Below are 20,493 nucleotides of genomic sequence, written 5' to 3'. Positions count from 1 at the left end.
AGATAGCCTTACAAACAAAGTTGAAATTAAACATGATATTGAACAACAGAATCCAAAACCCAACAGGACAATTAATTTAACCGATGTAGAATTCACACAGGCAGAAACTAATATTTTGAATCTAGGTTACAAATATAATTTTCCTCAACCCAATATAAGCCAGACATTAGATACGTTAATAATTGAAACTGAAACCATAATACAAAATTGTGCTCACCCAAACAAAGATTTTCTCAGACATCAAACCGCAAAGTTAATAAAAGATTACAAAAACAGTTCCAAAACCAAAAAACAATTCAAAAAAGCCAAACAAATAAAACGAAAATTAAATAACTTACAGAAAAAATTTAATGATAATAATTTGGTCCAAGTCAAAGCCGATAAATCCAATGCTGTAGTAATTTTAGATAAAGAACAATATTGCAAAAAAACTTTAGAATTTTTTGAGAAAAATCAAATTATTGAAATTAAAAATGATCCTACAGATATTTATCAAAAAGAAATTAGAACCGTTTTGAAAACAATGCCAGATATTATCCCATCTAATGAAATCTTTAAATATATTAACCAAAATCCAAAAATTCCATCTATGAAAACCTTACCCAAGACACATAAAAACCCAATAACAATGAGACCAGTAGTTAATTGTATAAATTCTCCAAATTATAAAATATGCAAATTTCTCCAACGTTTTCTAAAATCTGCTTTGAAATTACAACATTTATACACAACAAAAAATTCAAATCAATTGATTAATAAACTTCAAAATTTCAAGATTACAAAAAATACTAGAATGCTATCATTAGATATTGAAAATTTATATACTAATATTCCCATAAAAGAAACTCTTGACATAATAGAGAAAAAACTACTCAAAAACAATATACAAAAATCCACAATAGAGAAAATAATTAAACTACTACACATAGTAACCAAACAGAATTATTTCCAGTTCAATAATAAAATATATACACAACAAAAAGGATTAGCTATGGGCAACCCATTATCCGGTTTACTTGCTGAAACATTTATTCAAGATATTGAAGATAAAGAAGTCAATAATATTCTAAAAACACACAATATTACATTTTACAATAGATACGTAGATGATACTTTAATAATTTATGAAAGCCAACAAATCAATAAACAAATATTAGAATCTTTCAATAATTTGCATAATAACTTAAAATTCACACAAGAAATTGAAGTTAATAATATAATTCATTTTTTAGACATTATGATAAAAAAACATAAAAATAAATTAGAATTTAATATTTACAGAAAACCTGGAATTACTAACCATAGCATCCCCATAAATTCAGAACATCCTACTGCACATAAATTAAGTAACTTCAATTACATGGTTAATAGATTAATACAATTTCCACTAAGTAAAAACAATTACAAGAAAGAATATAATAAAATAATACAAATAGCCAACGAAAATGGCTATAGTAGGCCCTACTAATTTGATTAAAAAACTAATAAACAGGAATAAAAGGAAAAAAGAACTAAGTAATATATCTACATTAACAAAACAAAACAAGACCAACAAAAAATACTTTAGTTTAACATATAATAAATATATATCTAGCAAATTAGCTAACTTTTTTAAAAAAGAAAATATTTCCATAGCGCACAAACCAACTAATAAACTCAATAATAATTTAAATAATAGACTTCAAGAAGTTAACAAACTCCACAATAACGGTATTTACAGATTGGAATGTTTTACATGTAAAGAAAAATATATAGGACAAACCAAAAGAAATTTCAAAATTAGATATAATGAGCACATTTCTGACTTCAAACATAATCGTAAGAAATCTACATATGCATCTCATCTAATAGATACTGGACATGAATTAGGCCCAGCAAATAAAACCTTAAAAACATTAAAATCAGGAATAGAAACTAAATTGATAAATTCCGCAGAAGAATATTACATAGCTAAACAGATTCAAATAGAAAACAGCATTCTTAATGAAAATTTAACCCAAATCCGAAATCCCCTGTACAACCTCTAACCCCGTCACCACGCAGTATTCTTCCGCGTAGTTGTTTACACGAATATACACTTCCCCCACGTCATACCAGTTACAGTCCTAATAGCAGCAGGTCGTCTCACCTACGTAAGTACCTCCACATTAGCCCTCCAATTAGTTTTTCAAATTCTACTAAATTTGATATTAATTATTATTTCATTACAGATAATTTACATAAAACACAGGATGTTATAGTAATCCATACAGTTGCTAACTATGCAGTTGTCACATTTTAAACGACATGAGTACTTTTAAATATCCAATCCGATTACAATTTACATTTGAAATTCCCATTCCTATTATATTTTTATACATTTCAGATATTCACCACTCATTGGACTGAACAAGAGTTCCACATATTATGAAGTTTAATTACTAAATGGTTTTAACATTTTAACATTATTAAGTTTACTACCTGTAATATTACATTTTAATAATGGAGATGGCTTGTACATTATTAATTCAAATAGTACTCACCACCAATAGCTACGTATGTGACATTGAGGATGCCTGAATAGGCGAAAACGTTCGCAATTTTGTAATTCATGTATATAAACTTAATGACTATAAAATAAGTCATTATTTTTACATTGATTTGTCATTGACTGAGTAATAAAATATTATATTGTATTCATTTATAGAAATTGACAATCTGAATATTCCATCATGCTTTCTAAATTTTAATTTAACTATGTTTTATTTAACAACGCTCGCAACTGCTGAGGTTATATCAGCGTCGCTAGTGTGCCAGAATTTTGTCCCGCAGGAGTTCTTTTACATGCCAGTAAATCTGGTGATATGAGCCTGTCACATTTAAGCACACTTTAATGCCATCGACGTGGGTCGAGATCGAACCTGCAATCTTGGGCACAGAAAGCCTGTACTCTACTGACTGTGCCATCCAGGCCAACTCCAGAATAATAAAGTAAATAAGGTTAACTTATTGTGCGACCACGTTAACAAAGCTGTTGTATACAGCACTAAAAAGAGGCTGTTACTTTCACAAGAACAAAATGGTGGACAGATTCAGTACATTTACGAGAAGTTATGGCAATGGATGGTGATGCAAGAAATCAATCACATTTCTTGTGTATCATAATATATATCAGTGCCAGAATTTTTAAGATTGTGTAGAAAATGAAGAAAATATGAGTAACAAAAGAAAAATTATGTCTTACTTTTGAAATACTCTTTACTTTCTTATTGGTGAAAGAAAGATTATGCAGTCATTCTTTTATATCATACACCTCATACTCAAAAAGTGAAATAATTACCCTGCCGTGAAAATAAGATGATAATGTGTAGTAATATTTCTGAATATGTCATAGCTTAATGTGTTCATAGAATCTTTGTGAAGCATTAATTTTCCGTGTAAAATAAAGTAAAAACACATTTTACGTATTATTTTTCACATCTGTTACAAATCAATGTCCTATCAGCTACAGAAAATAACATTATTGTTTTAAATATAAAAAAATAAAACAATCATGGAACTCATCAATACAGATACTTAATGTCTTCCTTTAAGTACCAGTAAAGCATTTTTAAGGTACAATTAATCAAAGGATTAACAGATTTTCAAGATAATATAAAGTGAAGTCTTGTCGTGGGACTCATTTGTCGCATTCGTTACAGGACAAAAAATGACGATAAAATGAAAATCTTCAAAGCAATAATGATGAAAATTCATATGAGTGTAAGAAAGATCACAAGGTGACGAGGTAATAATAAAACATTCGAAATGTGTATTTTCATTTAAAAAAATAATTTCTAAAACTCTGTTATGTCACATCCATTACTAAAAAAAAGGCTGGATACTTTTATGTGTCTTAGGTATTTAGCAAAATTAATATATTATTCTATAACACGTGACACTGAACTTCTAATTTGAATTTTTCTGAGTTCTACGATGCAGGAATCTGTGTCAGATTAGATTAGGATAGTTTAGGCTTTCCATATGCCTTATATGTACGAATCTGTGACATTAGATTAGGTTAGTTTAAACTTTTGTATGCCTTGCATAATGGAGTGAAATGTGCATTTCGCGTTCATTTTGAATTGTTCTACCTCTTTATTTCACGTGTTAACTTTTAGGTTACCAATACCAATCAATTCTTTCCAATTTTCTAATATGTTTTCAAATCAACTGATGTCCTATATGAATTCTTCAAATTCCAAGTTACCTTCCCCTGAAAATTAAACCATTTTTCCACTTTTTTCGTCAACATAACTTTGAGTATCGCATGCTATAGAAAGCCAATATATTAACATTAACTGACTTAAGCATGTGGTCGAGTAGCAGTATTGGACATAATTACCAAAATCGTTCCATCAAGACAGAATCGACATGTTTTACCTTTAGGAGCACGTTATATATAGTATAACTGTACGCAAAAATAATTTAAAATGAATCTCATAGTAGGTACTATTAATACTTACCTGCTTTGTATTCATTCAAAAACTTTTACAATTAAAATTTCTCTTAACAAAACAGGTTGAACATTAATGAGAATTTATCACTGTAGATTACACTTAAAAATAAATAATTAGAATAACTTTCATAGTATCATAGCACTATTCATATTTACCATTTAGATAAATAAATAAATAAATTACGAGAGAAAATATTATGAAATATGGGAGAAGGGAGACTGGCGAAAATGTGGGTAAAATACGGGAGACCTGGCAACCCTAGTCCGAAGACAAGTCTGGACCCCGTAAGTGACACCAACAAGGCATCACTCATGAGACAACTAGGTCAGAAGATAATAGGATGGAGTGACCAGTTCCTTTTCCCCTCCATTGCATACATTGCTGATTAGTTACATATTCCACTAGGCTAATCAGACTTCAGATGCATACAAACCATTGTTCTTCCTCTGACACATATCATCAAGTGAGATGTATTACTGTCTGATAATAGATGTACATATCAGCCAGAATCTCAATCAGAAGAGCAGTAGTACCTAGTGAAAGTGATGAAATTAATAATAGTTGCCACTACTTATTTGGCGAAGAAATGAATGACTTTATTTAAACAGGCGGCAGATCATAAAAAAACTTATAGGTCTACATGACATCCAGTAACGAATTGACAATTATATCATCCACACAAAAATTTGTTGCCCTTTTTTAACCCCGATCAATTAGGGGAAGAATAATTGTTTGTATACATCTGAAGTCTGATTAGTGTAATATGTAGCTAATCGGCAATGTATGCAATGGAGGGGGAAATAAACTGGCCACCTTACCCCATTATCTCCTGGCCTACTTGCCTCATAAGTAGTGCCATGTTCGTATCACTTGTGAGGTTCAGACCTGTCTTCAGAAAGTTGACTAAATAACAATTATTCGTGATACTAGCATAGATCAGGGAGCAGGTCCATTGTTCCTGGATTCAAGTGAAGTGGTGCCAGGCAATAATAAGAGACTAGATTTTCCCTACGACTGTTGTTTAGTTCCAAAACTATCTCGACAATCATTCATTCTCTGTGCAAACCTAGCTGTTATAACAGAGGTAGTAACATCCATTAAAATTTTCTGATCTAAGCTGCAGCCTATTTGTAAATATGCCTCTGATAACATCACACAACAATAAACAAAACACTCACGTTCAGAATTGAAGCACTGTCAGCTAGATATACTTTTATTCATAACTTTTGTGGAATAGGCTCCTAGTTCCCAGTTACAGCAATTGGAGCTGATACATAGGTAGTACATTAAGCAGACTACCCAGAAAGTAGTTATTGTATATACCTGTTACATAACAAGAATAATTCATTTTTATCTGAAAAAAGTAATTACTGAAACAATGTCCTTATCATTCCTTGCTTACCAATTCAGCACAGATAAGAATAACATAACAAAACATGTACCAATACCACATATTTACCTTATAAGGAGACAGAAGGTCATATACTTCCTCATATTTGTTCTCATTAAATAGATCATCAGTTTCTGCAAGTAAAGTACCGAGGGATCCATCCTTGGTGTTATTGGAAGATTTAAGTTTAATGGCTCCAAGAAATGTAATCATTGGTAACCATGGAACAGAAATGGCGTATTTCCTCCCAGGATTGTTAAACAGTGCCACCTACAAGTTAGACATATTATGTTATTTTCAAAATACTGGCAAAGAAAGAACAAGTAAGTTAATAAACACAACTAACCCTCTAAAATGTGCCATGCTTATTTAGTTCCTTTAGATATTAATTAAATCAGGTGCACCAAGGCCGAACTGCTAGAGAGTCTACTTTCAAAGTTGGTAACCCGGGTTCGAATCCTGGCGGTTCCAACTGGAATTTATGATGGACAAGGACGGTGTTTTGTGGTATGTTTTTACAGGGTACTCCCGCTTTCCCCACCAACATTCCACAATTGCTTCATTACTCATCATCATACGGTGTTACGTAGTTCGCCTCCTATGGTGCAACAAGGACAACACCTTCCGGACAACTGAAAGAAGTACAAGCTTTGGCGTGTCGCTCACTAGATGGGGACGATTGGGTGACATGACCCAAGTACCCACTATTTGTTAAAAAAATTATTTTTATTCAAATTAACTTATGAGATTTGCTTCACAGTTTCAGAAGAATTTTTGACTAAACTAGCGCTAAAATAGCTCCCTTCGAACATCTTGCATATACGAATCTGTGACAGGTTAGATTTGGTTAGTTTGTTATGCCTTGCATATATTACTATCAACTGCATTTCCACAAAATTACCAAAATTACCGAAACTACATTAGCGCTAGTTTCATAGGTTTTTTTTTTTTTTTTTAAATTCACGCAACTCCCGGGTTCTTGGCACCCAAGTATCTCAACACGGAAGAAAACATAACCTAATTGAACCCATCAGATTAATCTTATCTTTCTCCATTAATACCAAATAACTGTTTGGTAAAAATTCGTCTTTATCGAATGTGAAGACGTCAGAACGGATTCTGGTAATATTCATATTCCAGATAGTTTTGACATATACTAACACGATGTTTCAGCTCATTATGCCTCCGCAATATGTTATAAGATATATAACACGCATTCCTGACGTCATAAATAGATCGAAATATAAATTTTAATGCCATAGTTTTAAATATATTTCAGAAAGTGCTTAGACAAACTGCATAAAACTATCACAACTTCAAATGAAACACTTTTATAACCAAAAGAATGAAACTACGACCTAATTAAAAGCGAGTCAACTATCGATTATTTAAATGACATACTACAATACAATGAAAATGAATACATCATCAATTAGGCAGTGGTGAATATAGTGATGGGTCATGGATGGTGGTTAAACTATAAAACGTCGTTGTGGTGGCCGTAGTGTTGGTGGTACCAAAAGAAACTCTGCCTATTTCATTTATATTTAAAGTTTCAATTCAAACTCCAAATTATGAATTTTGTATGATGCACGTACATTTATCCAAATCAAGGCAGAAAATTAAAGAAAACAAGAGACTGCTTGCTTCATGCAAACTGCCAATAGACAAAGCATACCAAATCAATCATAAAGACATAGAAATAGAATTAAAACACGAAGAAATGTAAATAATTAAATTATACAGTATTGTATAACTGTTCCGAAAATCTGCCTCTTCATTATTTCAAGCAGTTGACGCTTTATCTTGTCTTGCTCTAAAATTTGCCTTGATGTAAAAATCTAATTAACAGTGGACACTAGAATAATAATAATAATAATAATAATAATAATAATAATAATGCAATATTGCTGTTACATATCTTTTAATGTAAAAATTCACAGGTTCTGAGCTGTAAGAAGGAAAAAATTCTGACTTTGTCTCAACAAACACATAACATAAATTACACAACTTCGAATATCCAAAACCAATTCGTAGAGAGAAATGAAAATTGCAAAAAACATTTTCTGAATAATTCAACTCGCATGATTTGACAAAAATATATTTACCAAATAACTAGATCATTGGCTTTCCATACCAGAAACTTTTATTTTAACTTCATGAAGTCCAAGTGAAATATTTAGTGAACAAAAAAACAGTAGGTAACACAACTCGAGTCCTTGGATGTGGGATCAAACGAGAAAGAATATAGATGATTCACTATGTAGTGACAGCTCTTGTGTCCTTGTTGCTATGAGGCATTTGTTGTTAGAATCGATTGCGATGAGAGGTTAGTGCTAAGCATTGCATATAATGGTGTGACGAAAAAAGTTGATTAAAAACAGAACAAAATTCATTCCGGTGCCGGGGATCGACTTCAGGACTCCCAGTTCTACGCACTGGGTACTCTACCATTAAACTATGCCGAGGCTGAATCCACAGCACCGGATAGAACTCTTCCCCTTTGCCACTTGTTATTTTACACAGATCTTCTGCTTTGGTTTTTTCCTATTTGGCCTACTCCAGTTCGATCCAGTGCCGTGGATTGAGCCTCGGCGTAGCTCAGTGGTAGAGCACCCAGTGGGTAGAATTGGGAGTCCTGAGTTTGATCCTCAGTGCCAGAGAGAATTTTTCTCCTTTATTAATAAATGATAACCACAACAGAGAATTCTGTAGGATCAAAAAGTAATAATATCATATAGAAAAAAGTTTACTTCCATCTGTCTTATCATCCTATAATAATGAGAAAGATTATCTCGTGTGTAAATAGGTTCTTTATTACACTCTGCTTTTACCAGTCTATCTTTGCTTACATTAAATGCTGCATGTTTCACTCAATAAAAAAGCTTACTCCCAGTAGTGGTGGAGTGTGATTTGAAGACATGTGATTTTGTCGCTATCACAGGTTTGTCGCTGGTTCCTACTATGACTGTACCTAGTTCCAAAATCACACCTCCGAGAAATCGCCATTTCTGATCAATACAAGACTCACAACGATGGCAATTGACACATATGTGACAGGTCCAAGAGTTCACATAACTGCAAGTCAGAAGATTAACTTGAAGGACAACATAACTGGGATCTAATTAATTTTTGTCCCACCCAAAAGGTTAACGTCGGCAACTCTTTCATACTCAAACTACAAAGAGAAAGTATGTTTCTCTTTTATTTTTTTTAATTGGTTCTTTTACTACGTTTTATCAACATCTTAGATTATTTGACGTCTGCAGGAGATGAAGGTGATAATGCTGGTGAAATAAGTCCAAAATCCAGCACCAATAGTTACCCAGCATTTGCTCATATTGGGTTGAGGGAAAACCCCGGAAAAAACCTCAACCAGGTCACTTGACCGGACCGAGGATCGAACCCAGGCCACCTGGTTTTGTGGTCAGACGCGCTGTTACTCCGCAGTTGTAGACGCGAAAGTATTGATGCGTGCAAAAAATACATATCCAACACAAAGTCTTCTGTCTGGGTATTACTTGGATGCCCGAACTATCAATTTGCAGAGGAGAGATAAACTTCTGTCCGCTCGTCATGAGAAACATTCACAATTGCAAAGAATCATCCGAACAAAAAAAGCACACTGTGACAAAATCGCTATTATGTCACAGCAATTTTTCCGGAGCTGTCACGGCAAAATGATATCACACTCCACCTTTAACTCCCAGGCATGGACTGCCAGCACATTGTGATAGATGATAACATCTTATCCTATATTTAAAGTCTCCTAAATGTCCACTATTTCAAGCTGTAGTCTTTATATCCGTTGCAATATGAGTTCTTTCGTGTCGAAGAAGATACATACGTTGTGTGAAAGATTTACCGCAAGTGTTGCATGTAAAAGGCCTCTCAGTGTTGTGAGTACGAAGATGTTGACAGAGGACAGAACGTCGAGTAAAACATTTTCCACATATATCACATTCAAACGGCCTGTCTCCGCTGTGTGTTATGTTATGTTGAGTCAGATGATACCGGCGTGCAAATGTATTTCCACACATGCCACATTTATAACGTTTCTCTCCACTGTGCGAGAGTAAATGTCGAACGAGAGAAGAACGTACCGGAAAGCATTTACCACAGACATCACAGCTGAAAGGTCTCTCTCCGCTGTGTATGAGAAAATGATGATTAAGACTCATTCGTCGTGTAAATGTCTTCCCACACGTTTCGCATTTGAATCTTTCACCTGAATGAGTGCTGCTGTGTTCGTCAAGTTGTGAACGCTCCATGAAAAATTTATCACAAACTCTGCATTTGAAAGACGTCTCACTATTGTCAACAAAGGCTTGGCCAACACTATTACTCTCTGTAAATTCTTCAAAGAATTCATTATTTGTAACTTCATCACGAATATCATTTCTGCCGTCTGCTTTTTGAAGGTTAAAATCGAAAGTTGGTCCACTTCCGTATACGTTTGCATGGTGATCATTATGCTGAGTAATATAAGATCTGGAAAAAATTAATCCAAATAATTTTCTCATTTGTCTCGTTTATGGTTCTATACAATGTATGGATTATAGGTGGCACAAATGCTTATTATGCTATCTTCAAATTGAATTTTGATTTAGAATGGCCGGCAAATTTTGGCTCTAGCCGTCTTATTTAGAATCAGAGTCTTCCAAGTGTTGTAACAAAGAATTTGCAGCTTTACTTCCTTTTCCAATCAAGATACCTAAAGAATTCTTATGTCCCCGGCCAGATTTGAACCCATGACAATTGGACCCAGTGGCAAAGGTGACTACAGTGTCAACTCAAGTGTTTACCATGGCTACTTACTGGATTGAACGTTGACCATAAAGATCCAATGGAATTGATTTCCTGAGAAAGATTGTACAGCCTTAAGCAAAAAAATTATGGATTTCCTATATATTATTTTAATGTACCGAAGTACATATGATATTTCCATGCAGATATTCTGCGTCATCATACGATGAAAGAGTAATGGAACGGAGAAAAATTCTCTCCGGCGCCGGGATTTGAACCCGGGTTTTCAGCTCTACGTGCTGATGCTTTATCCACTAAGCCACACCGGTGTGGCTTAGTGGATAAAGCATCAGCACGTAGAGCTGAAAACCCGGGTTCAAATCCCGGCGCCGGAGAGAATTTTTCTCCGTTCCATTACTCTTTCATCGTATGGATTTCCTTTAGTGTGAATTTGTCTAGTCCACACGACTATGGAAAGAATGTTTATTTTGCACCTAATTTACCCTTTGAATATCTTTGTTATAGATTAGTTATAACACTTAACCTATAAACAGTCCTAGGCAGAAAAAGCAACAAACAAACAAAACAAAGTAAAAACAGAGTGGGGTCGTGCATAAGAAATTCATCATGTATAAAACTAAGCTCTCATGGAATCAACTTAAGTCTTTCGAAGCAGACTTAATAATAATAATAATAATAATAATAATAATAATAATAATAATAATAATAATAATAATGGTTTATTTAACCTGGCAGAGTTAAGGCAATATGGCCTTCTCTAACACACAATCAGGACTTAGTGTATGGCAGACGATTATTTTTTTTTTTTGTCTTAAGATGGTACAGTGTATAACTTTCTGTTTGTACTTTACCAGAGAAATAATGACTGTAAAATGATGAGAAATAATTATTGTAAGATGATGCCTTATTGCGTTGGTAAGTTCACTCTGGAAACATTACAGATAACCTACAAGGAAATTGAGCACCAGTACATATAGGATATCTGTAGTCTCATATGGAAGTGTATTATTATTTATTATAACGTGTACTTGTAGGACCAAGGTGTGTGTAATTATTTACAATACATTGTGTTAAAAATGAAATTTTGTTTTGTGAGTAGGAAGGTGTGTGAAACAAGCATGGATGTCCGCAGGATCCAATCTCAGATGGATAGAAAATTAAAAATAAACGGATGGATGAGGAGAGAGAAAATTGAACATAAAAAATAGCCAATTCTGAAATATAAATTATCCTGCACATGCATTCATAGTTTGAAGCACTCGGTTTTGTTGAACTATTTACTGAGGATTTATGAAAACATGTATCGAACTCATAAAGAAAAATTAATAAAAATAATAGTAAAAAATACCCCCTACAGGCACCCTTGGAAACTAGACTGTAGGCCGAGTGAAAAAATCCCTATGAACAAAATACGAATACATCTTTCTAATATGTGTGTCATACACTATTTTTAGATAGCAATTTATATGTGTTCGTATAGAAAATTCTCACGACTTCTCCACTGCACTCACTGCAATAATCAAACTTTAACACATTACAGCAGAGCTATTTTATAGCTCAGAAGTTCAAACCCAGATATCCTTTTTTTTTTTTATAATTACATTTAATCCGCAAACTTTTTGGTTAATGCAGGCTCAGAAATTCTATAAAAAAACTCAACTAAATTTATCTTACCGTTCTGTAAAATTGCTAATCAACAATTTACATACAAAACTGCAAAAACAATGCTGAAGGCAAGGAGTGGCAAATTCTTATATCAAATACAGAAATTGTTCCTCAATTACCATAAAGATCTGCAGTTGCAATGTACAGATTAATTACTGGCCATGACTGTCTGGCAGAACATCTACACAGGATTGGAATACTTAACTCTCCCTTTGGTGTGTTGTGCAATTCAAATTAACCCATGAACTTAGGACATTTTGGAAATGTAGACCCCTACAAAAAGATTCTATCCTACATTAAAAATACTGGAGTGCAAGAGGACTAATAGCTTTGTCTAGGCATTTGAACAACAACAACAACAACAACAACAACAACAACAACAACATTATTTAATTAGTTTTGTTTCATGTAGTTATTAATGAAATAGTTGCTGAAGCAATTTATTTAGTTGGTGTACATTTCTTAACCAAAAACAATCATTTTTAAAAATAGGCCTGAAATGATTCGAACCACATTACTGATAAGTTACAAATTCTGTTGTGTTACATCTGGTGGGAAACAACTGACAATTGGCACAAAGAGTTTAAAATGTTTGTTAAAAATACTACGATCTGATTTCGCGACCACCATGAGCAATTTAAAAAAAAAATAGCATAAAACACCATAAGATTTGTAATTTGTATCCATTTATGTGGAATTAGACTAGGTGGCATTTCGGAAGGCGGTCAGCTGCTATATGCGCCGTAGCATTTATGATATGTGACGTCATAAGGTTGTACAGTAGAACCAATCGGAATCAGTCTATAACAAGTACTTCCCGAGTTCGTTCGTTCAATACATTGAATAAGTAAAACTAACATCATTTTCTGTGTGTGTGTGTGTGTGTGTGTAAGATAAATAAATGGAAGAAGAGACAAGATAAATATTGCAAAGGCAGGCGTGGAAAATAGTGTTTAAGGTGTATAATTATTTTAAAAACATTGACGAGCAGAATGCTGCCGGCCATCTTAATGCTGGCTGCAACGTTGCCAATGTGCAAGAAACGACTGCAGAAGCATGTGGTGTGGGATTGAGAACTGTGCAAAGAATATTGTTAGTGAAGGCAAGAGGGTTTGTTTGTTGTCACACTTACAGTAATCAACGGCTAAGGTCATTATTGCCTTTTGATCACTTAAGTTCTCTCCTGCGCTATTTGTAGTGCACGTGCGCGTGAAGTACGATGTGGTAATATTGTACACTGCCTTGCTCTCATTATCTGTCTCTCTCCACGCAAATGCTAGCAGACTACTGCCTTCCGAATTTCCGTCGACTCTAATGACCATCAGATTCGGCATGTAACCAAAGCTGGTAACACTGGAGTGCTATAAAAATATTATAACAGTCAGTGAAATTTTAGTTTGAATGTCTTGTGTTAAAAGATCTACTTTTAGCATGATTTGTATTGTTTGCTGCTCGACAGAAAAATAAAGTAAAAATAACGTCACTATGGACACATTATAGGTATCTTGTTATCAGAGAATGGATTTTTTAGGTAGTACAAAAAGTTAAAAATGACACCGAATATACTTGAATGGATATGATGGTTACGACTGTTCTGAGGTCTTATTCAGAACATTCTAAAATTTAACAGAGGAGAGCTGGGTCACAAAGATTCCAGAATGAATCTAGTCAATGGTGCTTGATATAAATTTGTAAATAACGAATGAGACAGTTCATTAAAACTTAAGTATGGAAAGTGAGCACTGCCATCTGAAGCCACTCACAACTTTACATTAATGGAAGCTGTAGCTATTAGTATGAAATGGCACGGACATTGTGAACTAAACAGCGAACATAAAATTTCATTTGCTACAATGGCTACTGCACTCAAGCCCAGTAATATAATTTATACCAGAGTGGGGGTATTATTTGTTGGTTTATAACTAGGTCTATAGTTAGAATATTAACTTTCAGTATCTAAAAAATCCGTTCCCTTCTTATTACATTACATACAATGACTATATTCTGAAGCATGGTTAAGCTTAAAGAAAGATATGTCAAGGGAAGAATGCTTACCTTCCCTTCAAAATTTCGCGTTCATCCTTCAGTTCTACTTCTTTTGGAGTGTCACACCAAGATTCTTCTCCCTTAATGAACAAAAAAATAAAAATTGGTTTCATTGTTAAATCACATGGTAGGCCTATACACATAAAACTTATAAATCCATACATAAAGTGCTTCTTTTTTCTGGAAAAACACGCCAGAATGACATTTCGGCACCTTTTTGTTACTTTTTCATCATGAAACCGAGAAATGTGTTAATAATGATGTTGATACCGTAATTTTTCTTTGAATTCTGCTTAGGTGTTGGACGAAAAGAAGGTTAAAAACGACAAAATCCCGTGTGCTGATAAGTAATCATCTCCCCATCCGCTATATATATATATATATATATATATATTCTACACAGAGTTTCACCGCCTTTTTTCTCCAGAAGAAAAACAATGCATACACATATAATGAAACACAATTTATTAAATATAGACTAAGATGACATAGGGAGCCATTAAGGCTCTACAATGTATAGGACTTCCAATCTCGAACATTCCCATTCTTCTGGAAACTTAATATGGAGAAGTTCATCCAAGATTATCAGTACCCAGGTGGCCGGGCTGATGTACTTAACACACTTTACCTGGTACATAGGCAATCAATCAGTTGTAATCATTGCAGTGCAACAGGTTATTTGAGGTCGAGATAGACTTTAAAATGTCAAGTAAAGTGTAGAAAAACACTTGTCATTATTGAATTGTGAATAACAGCACAGCAATTGGTGAATAAAGGTCTAAACTTGTGAGAAAATTTCCAGTGTAAATGTCCTAAGCAAGTCAATGATAAAGAGAATTTATGAGAAGTTTTGCACTACCGGTTTGATGTTGGAGGAGAGAGCTCAGGATAAGAACTATTTCAACAAAAGAAAAATTGTACGAAATTGAAACAGCGTTAGGAAGAAATACAAGAAAATCTGTCAGTTATCTAGTAGCACAGCAAGCAATTTCACGTCGATCCACATACATAGATCAACCAAATTACTAAAATTGCAACAGTATAATATTTCAGTGATTCAAAGAGTGACTAATCCTGACAGCAAGGCTAGGATTCAGTTTTGTAATTGGTTTCTGGAGTGTCTAGCCATGCTTGCACAACTCACCCAAGTAGGGGAACAGCTTAAATCCTCTATTTACCGCTGTGACGTAATCAAACATTTCCTACCAATTTCCCTCACTTGGGTGAGTTGCAGAAGTGTGCTGTATTCAGTAGTGGAAAGTAGAACAACATTCCCCTCTCGGCCTGTCCCTCGCTGTACTCATATCACGTCATACTAACGTCATGGATGACAATAGTGGCAGACATTAAGTTACCATTCAGTGGCACAATGGGTCACTCTTGCACGTCCGTTGTGTAGGCCAATATGACTGGGCTGTGAATCCAAAAACTGTAATTTTTTTACTAACAAAACATAATTAGACTTATCAGAATCCCAAAACAATCGTTATTGGAGCTCATAACATTACACAAGATCTGGGCCTGGTGTTTAACAGAGTATTTAAGTGATATGAAGCTTATCTCAGGTAGACATCACTTCGAACAGTTTTTGTAATTTAAGGTAAGATTCAAGACTGTGATAGCATTTAATTACACTCTTAAACTTTTAGTTTAAGGATAAGATTGAAGAGCAGTCAATTCTTTCACATTTGATGGTGAAAGTGAGTTCGGTTATGACGAATGAAGAGTTAGTAATAGGTCATGAAAAGTCAGTATGTGTTGGGGATGCTTGAGACTGGAAACCCTGTACATAAGTTTATTGCTTTATATTTATTATGGCTGCTTAAGGGAAGACTCCACTGAAAATCATTAAAATTTTTCCAAATTTTTTTTAGCTATTTCACTTATTCAGGATTTATATTTTCATACCCCAAATGGATTCAGCTCAATTCTGATTACAAGTACTCGTATGTTTACACTTTTTAAATTAAGGCTGGAAGGGAGCGTGGAATTTAAAGAGCTGTTAAAATTGTTTTTCATCGAAGAATTCTTTTTTAAAATTTCTGATTACAAATCTAGTAACTTTTTGTTGGCTCCCTGAAGTTACTAGATGAATGTAACGGAGGAGAATATTAATTTACATAAATATTCATTTTATTTTCAAATCTATTTTTCTGTGTTCATTTTTGTTGATTCAACACCAACTTTCTTATGCCAAATATTAATCAATCTGGATGAAATTTTTACTGCAAGTATTTATGAGGTAGCTGCATGTTTCTATGCATTTCTCACAAACTAAATGCATAGAAACATGCAGCTACCTCATAAATACTTGCAGTAAAAATTTCATCCAGATTGATTAATATTTGGCATAAGAAAGTTGGTGTTGAATCAACAAAAATGAACACAGAAAAATAGATTTGAAAATAAAATGAATATTTATGTAAATTAATATTCTCCTCCGTTACATTCATCTAGTAACTTCAGGGAGCCAACAAAAAGTTAAAAGATTTGTAATCAGAAATTTTAAAAAAGAATTCTTCGATGAAAAACAATTTTGACAGCTCTTTAAATTCCACGCCCCCTTCCAGCCTTAATTTAACAAGTGTAAACATACGAGTATTTGTAATCAGAATTGAGCTGAATCCATTTGGGGTATGAAAATATAAGTTCTGAATAAGTGAAATAACTAAAAAAATTTGGAAAAATTTTAATGATTTTCAGTGGAGTCTTCCCTTAAGTATACTTGAAAAACCATGCATTTTTATGCATGACACATGTCAATGAACATCTTTAAAGGGTACAAAATTTGTTTGGAAGCAAAAGGTCGTCACAGATATCCTGTGAAGGAAGTAGTATGGACCTCATACGTAAATACATGTTCAAATATACTTACCTCGTCCTCATACTTGATTGCAAAAAGTTCTGCATCAGTTGGAGCTTTTTCTTCTTTCACAGCTGTTACAGATTCACAACTCCCATTGCTTGACTCAAAGTCAGTTTTGATTACGTCCATGCTGATGTACAACCACGTAATATTTTTACCTATGAAAACATGTAAAACGAAATGAATTTCAGAAGACATAAATCAGCAACACAAAGATAAAATATTTTATAACATTTTAGTAGGTAATGAGTGAAGCTCTTCTCTGACTAAGTAATTCATAAACCTGTCAGTGATGAAGCAACTTATAGGCAACTTAGGCAATGCCGACCCCCAAAAAATTCTCATGATTAAAAATTTATTATAGATTAATGCTGCAACAAATTTCTCTGTCATAATTGTTGTGATTGAGAAAATCTGCTGTTTGTATCGAGTTCTTTGCTCATCAACAGCTATACGATGGGACATATGAGTGATGGATGTACCTGAACAGGGTGATGAGAAAAATTTTTCGCTTGCCTCTTCAACAGTCATGGCTTTACAGAGGGGTTGGGGTGAATGGAAAATAGAGTGAGGTTCTCTGTTGGTAGAAGAAATTTCTAGCAACCTCCTTCACGTCACTAGGAGGCATGTCTCATGACCAACTAACAAGGAATATTCAAACTTCAGTGTTGCCAATTTAACACAGCTAGATATAAGTACTTTATAACAATTTTTCAGCTAGAAAATTAATGAAACTTTTATACTGAAAGTTGTTTAAATATACGCCAATTTAATGACTTTTTGAAGTCCTTTAGTGACAGAAATAACATTTTCTTCATTGATAACATAGTAATGTGCTATTTTCCGCATACTCACTCTTTAAAGACTGCCTTCGCCACTCAAACATATATCTCATGGGCCTAGGTCTATATTTAATTATGCGTCAACATATGAAGTTGTATCCCAGGTTACATTAGATTTGGAGCTTAGCTTGCTTTATTTACTTTCTGTATTTGATATATTTTTGTACAAAAATATGCAAAGTGTATTCTAGTACATGAACACCAAACATTGTCATACCAGTGGTAACTTCGACTTCAGCGGTAAGTTACTCATTCTACACTGGACTCATTAGATTACAGACCCACACAATAACATAACGATCAATCAATTAATAGGCCTACTAAAAGTTTACCAAAAGCAGAGTACACGTATTCAGAAATTCCGCAATTCCCAGTTGTATCAGTACCAATGACCTAATCTTAACAAACCGTATGAGAAAAAAAAAAAAAAAAAAACTATTCACAATGTATCAGTGGTGTACGCAGAATTTTGTCACGGGGGAATTACGCCCTATTATTAAAATTGTTTAAAATTTACATTATCGTTAACTTATTTTAAATTTTGTGTATCATTATCATCATCAGCTGAGTTTTCACAGGGGGACTGAAACTAGTTCCGGGAAGAATGTTCGAGACATCATGCTATGGCTGTGAATAAAAAACTCGTCAATGTGAAATTTTCACTAATATCGCGATAATCACTACGCGACTTTTGTGATGAAAAAAATTGTAAAATTGAGCTTTGCGGTCGATAGACATATCAAAGAACCCGGAACAATAATGTGAAGTTTATATTAAAAATATGAATTAAATACACAAAACGTTAAATGAACATCACAATGAAGTCAGAACTCTTAACAAACGGGTGAATATCGCTCTTAAAATGAATTTGAAATCGACAATGCACAATATTTAACATCTGCACTGCAGAACTGTCAAAACAACCTTTTCAATATGTTTCACATCAAGTTAAATTTCATATTATGTCAGCTTCATTTTATTACAGTTCGGTACTAGGCGGCAGATCTCTATATAATAAAGATAGCATTGTTATAATTCGAATGTGCCGCAGCACCAAACACAGGGATTATACTGAAGGAAGATAGGAGAACTAAGTTATGCTTTATGTCGATGTAGATTTTGTTATTCTGACAGTGAAAAATTAGAGAAAGGAAAACGATTATGGATAAAAAAAAATATCGAAATCCAATATGTAATTTTTTCAAAAAGTTAAAAAGGGAGGGGTTTCAAACCCGGTAACACCCCCACTAACTTGCGTACACTCCTGCAATGTACAGACCGATTATTTAGTCCTGACAGCTCAGCGACGCGAAAGAGGGGAAATAATAGAAGGAGTGGGGAGAGTTCCGGAGTAGAGATAGGGCGAGCGGTCGGTAAAGGCAAGCGAGTGATAACCCAAACACCCCTTGGCGTAACTAAATGGACTCGCCTGTCCCACGAGCACATCTCCGGCGACTGTCAGAACTAAATAATCGTACTGTACTTATATCATTGATTCTGAATTGCATCTGAGTAGTCTGAGAGTGCAGTTAAAATAAATACTGATCTTACCTTGCCATTTACATAGAAGATTTTACTGCATCCGCAGCGTCTCGAACTAACAAAACATTATGTCAAGTTCCAGAACACGGTGGATTAATCAAAATAGCCTATCACAAGAACGACGTTTGCACCCTTTCATACGTTCAACATATGAGAACATATTCTACATCATATCCCTTCTATCTACAACAGTGAAATAATGCTTTAATTATTATTTATTTTGTACCTTTAAATTTGGTATTATACACGCCGTAAACCTGTGTGATTTATACACAAAACCTTTGAGGTAGACGGTATATCACTGCAACTTAATCTACCATGATAATGAATGACAGGTAATATGGCATTTTAAATTCATGCAAGAATCGAGTAGGCCTATGCATTCTGCATGAAGCATGATGTCCTTAAATTGAATACTAAAATGATATGGCCTTAACGCTGTCAGGTTAAATAAAACCACAGTCTAGTATGTACAGTCACGAAGCTTGAGTTGTTAGGGTACTACGAACAATAGACTGTGGAGGTACTATTTCGCGTTGTCTATGATGAGATGATAGTAGCGATCCTATTGGTTAGCAACTATCTATGGATGCATATTTACTACGTATTGAGCTTCGTGACTGTATATACTAGACTGTAATAAAACCACTAATATGTATGTATGTCTATAGTCCTCATGGGAAAGGAATTTTATAATGATCAGTGTATGAGATCAATGACTACCCACCATCATGATGAAGTTGTGGAGCTACATTAGGTATCTACTAAAATCCAGTTTAAAAACAGCTGTAGGATCATCGTGCTAACCATACAATACCTCTATTCTGGTTGGATGATCGTTCATCCCTGCTGAGACATTTGAAAGTGAGGCCAGATGTCTGCTTTCGCCCTTCATGG

General features: G+C 34.0%; 1 protein-coding gene across 4 annotated transcripts in view; it reads right to left on the bottom strand.

Annotated features, from left to right (window-relative positions):
* LOC138694294 (ubiquitin-like modifier-activating enzyme 5) overlaps positions 1 to 19,924 on the bottom strand; it is a 63,446-nt gene extending 43,522 nt beyond the window's left edge. The window contains exons 1-4 of one of the 4 annotated variants that reach the window (XM_069817846.1): positions 19,823 to 19,924; positions 17,222 to 17,370; positions 14,356 to 14,426; positions 5,938 to 6,138 (exon numbers count right to left, since the gene is read on the bottom strand). In XM_069817846.1, coding sequence (XP_069673947.1) covers positions 5,938 to 6,081 — 144 coding nt within the window. In that variant the 5' untranslated portion in view covers positions 6,082 to 6,138; positions 14,356 to 14,426; positions 17,222 to 17,370; positions 19,823 to 19,924. Of the gene's footprint in view, positions 1 to 5,656; positions 5,757 to 5,937; positions 6,139 to 7,029; positions 7,281 to 14,355; positions 14,427 to 17,221; positions 17,371 to 19,605; positions 19,786 to 19,822 lie in introns of those variants that run through there. The other 3 variants (XM_069817847.1, XM_069817845.1, XM_069817848.1) reach the window with 3 other exon arrangements.
* Between the last annotated feature and the right edge of the window lie 569 nt (positions 19,925 to 20,493).

Source organism: Periplaneta americana, chromosome 2 (genome assembly GCF_040183065.1).
Source record: "Periplaneta americana isolate PAMFEO1 chromosome 2, P.americana_PAMFEO1_priV1, whole genome shotgun sequence".
In the NCBI taxonomy this organism is placed as follows: domain Eukaryota; kingdom Metazoa; phylum Arthropoda; class Insecta; order Blattodea; family Blattidae; genus Periplaneta; species Periplaneta americana.
Note: the sequence above shows the minus strand (reverse complement) of the source record. Positions and strands in the feature narration are given on the sequence as shown.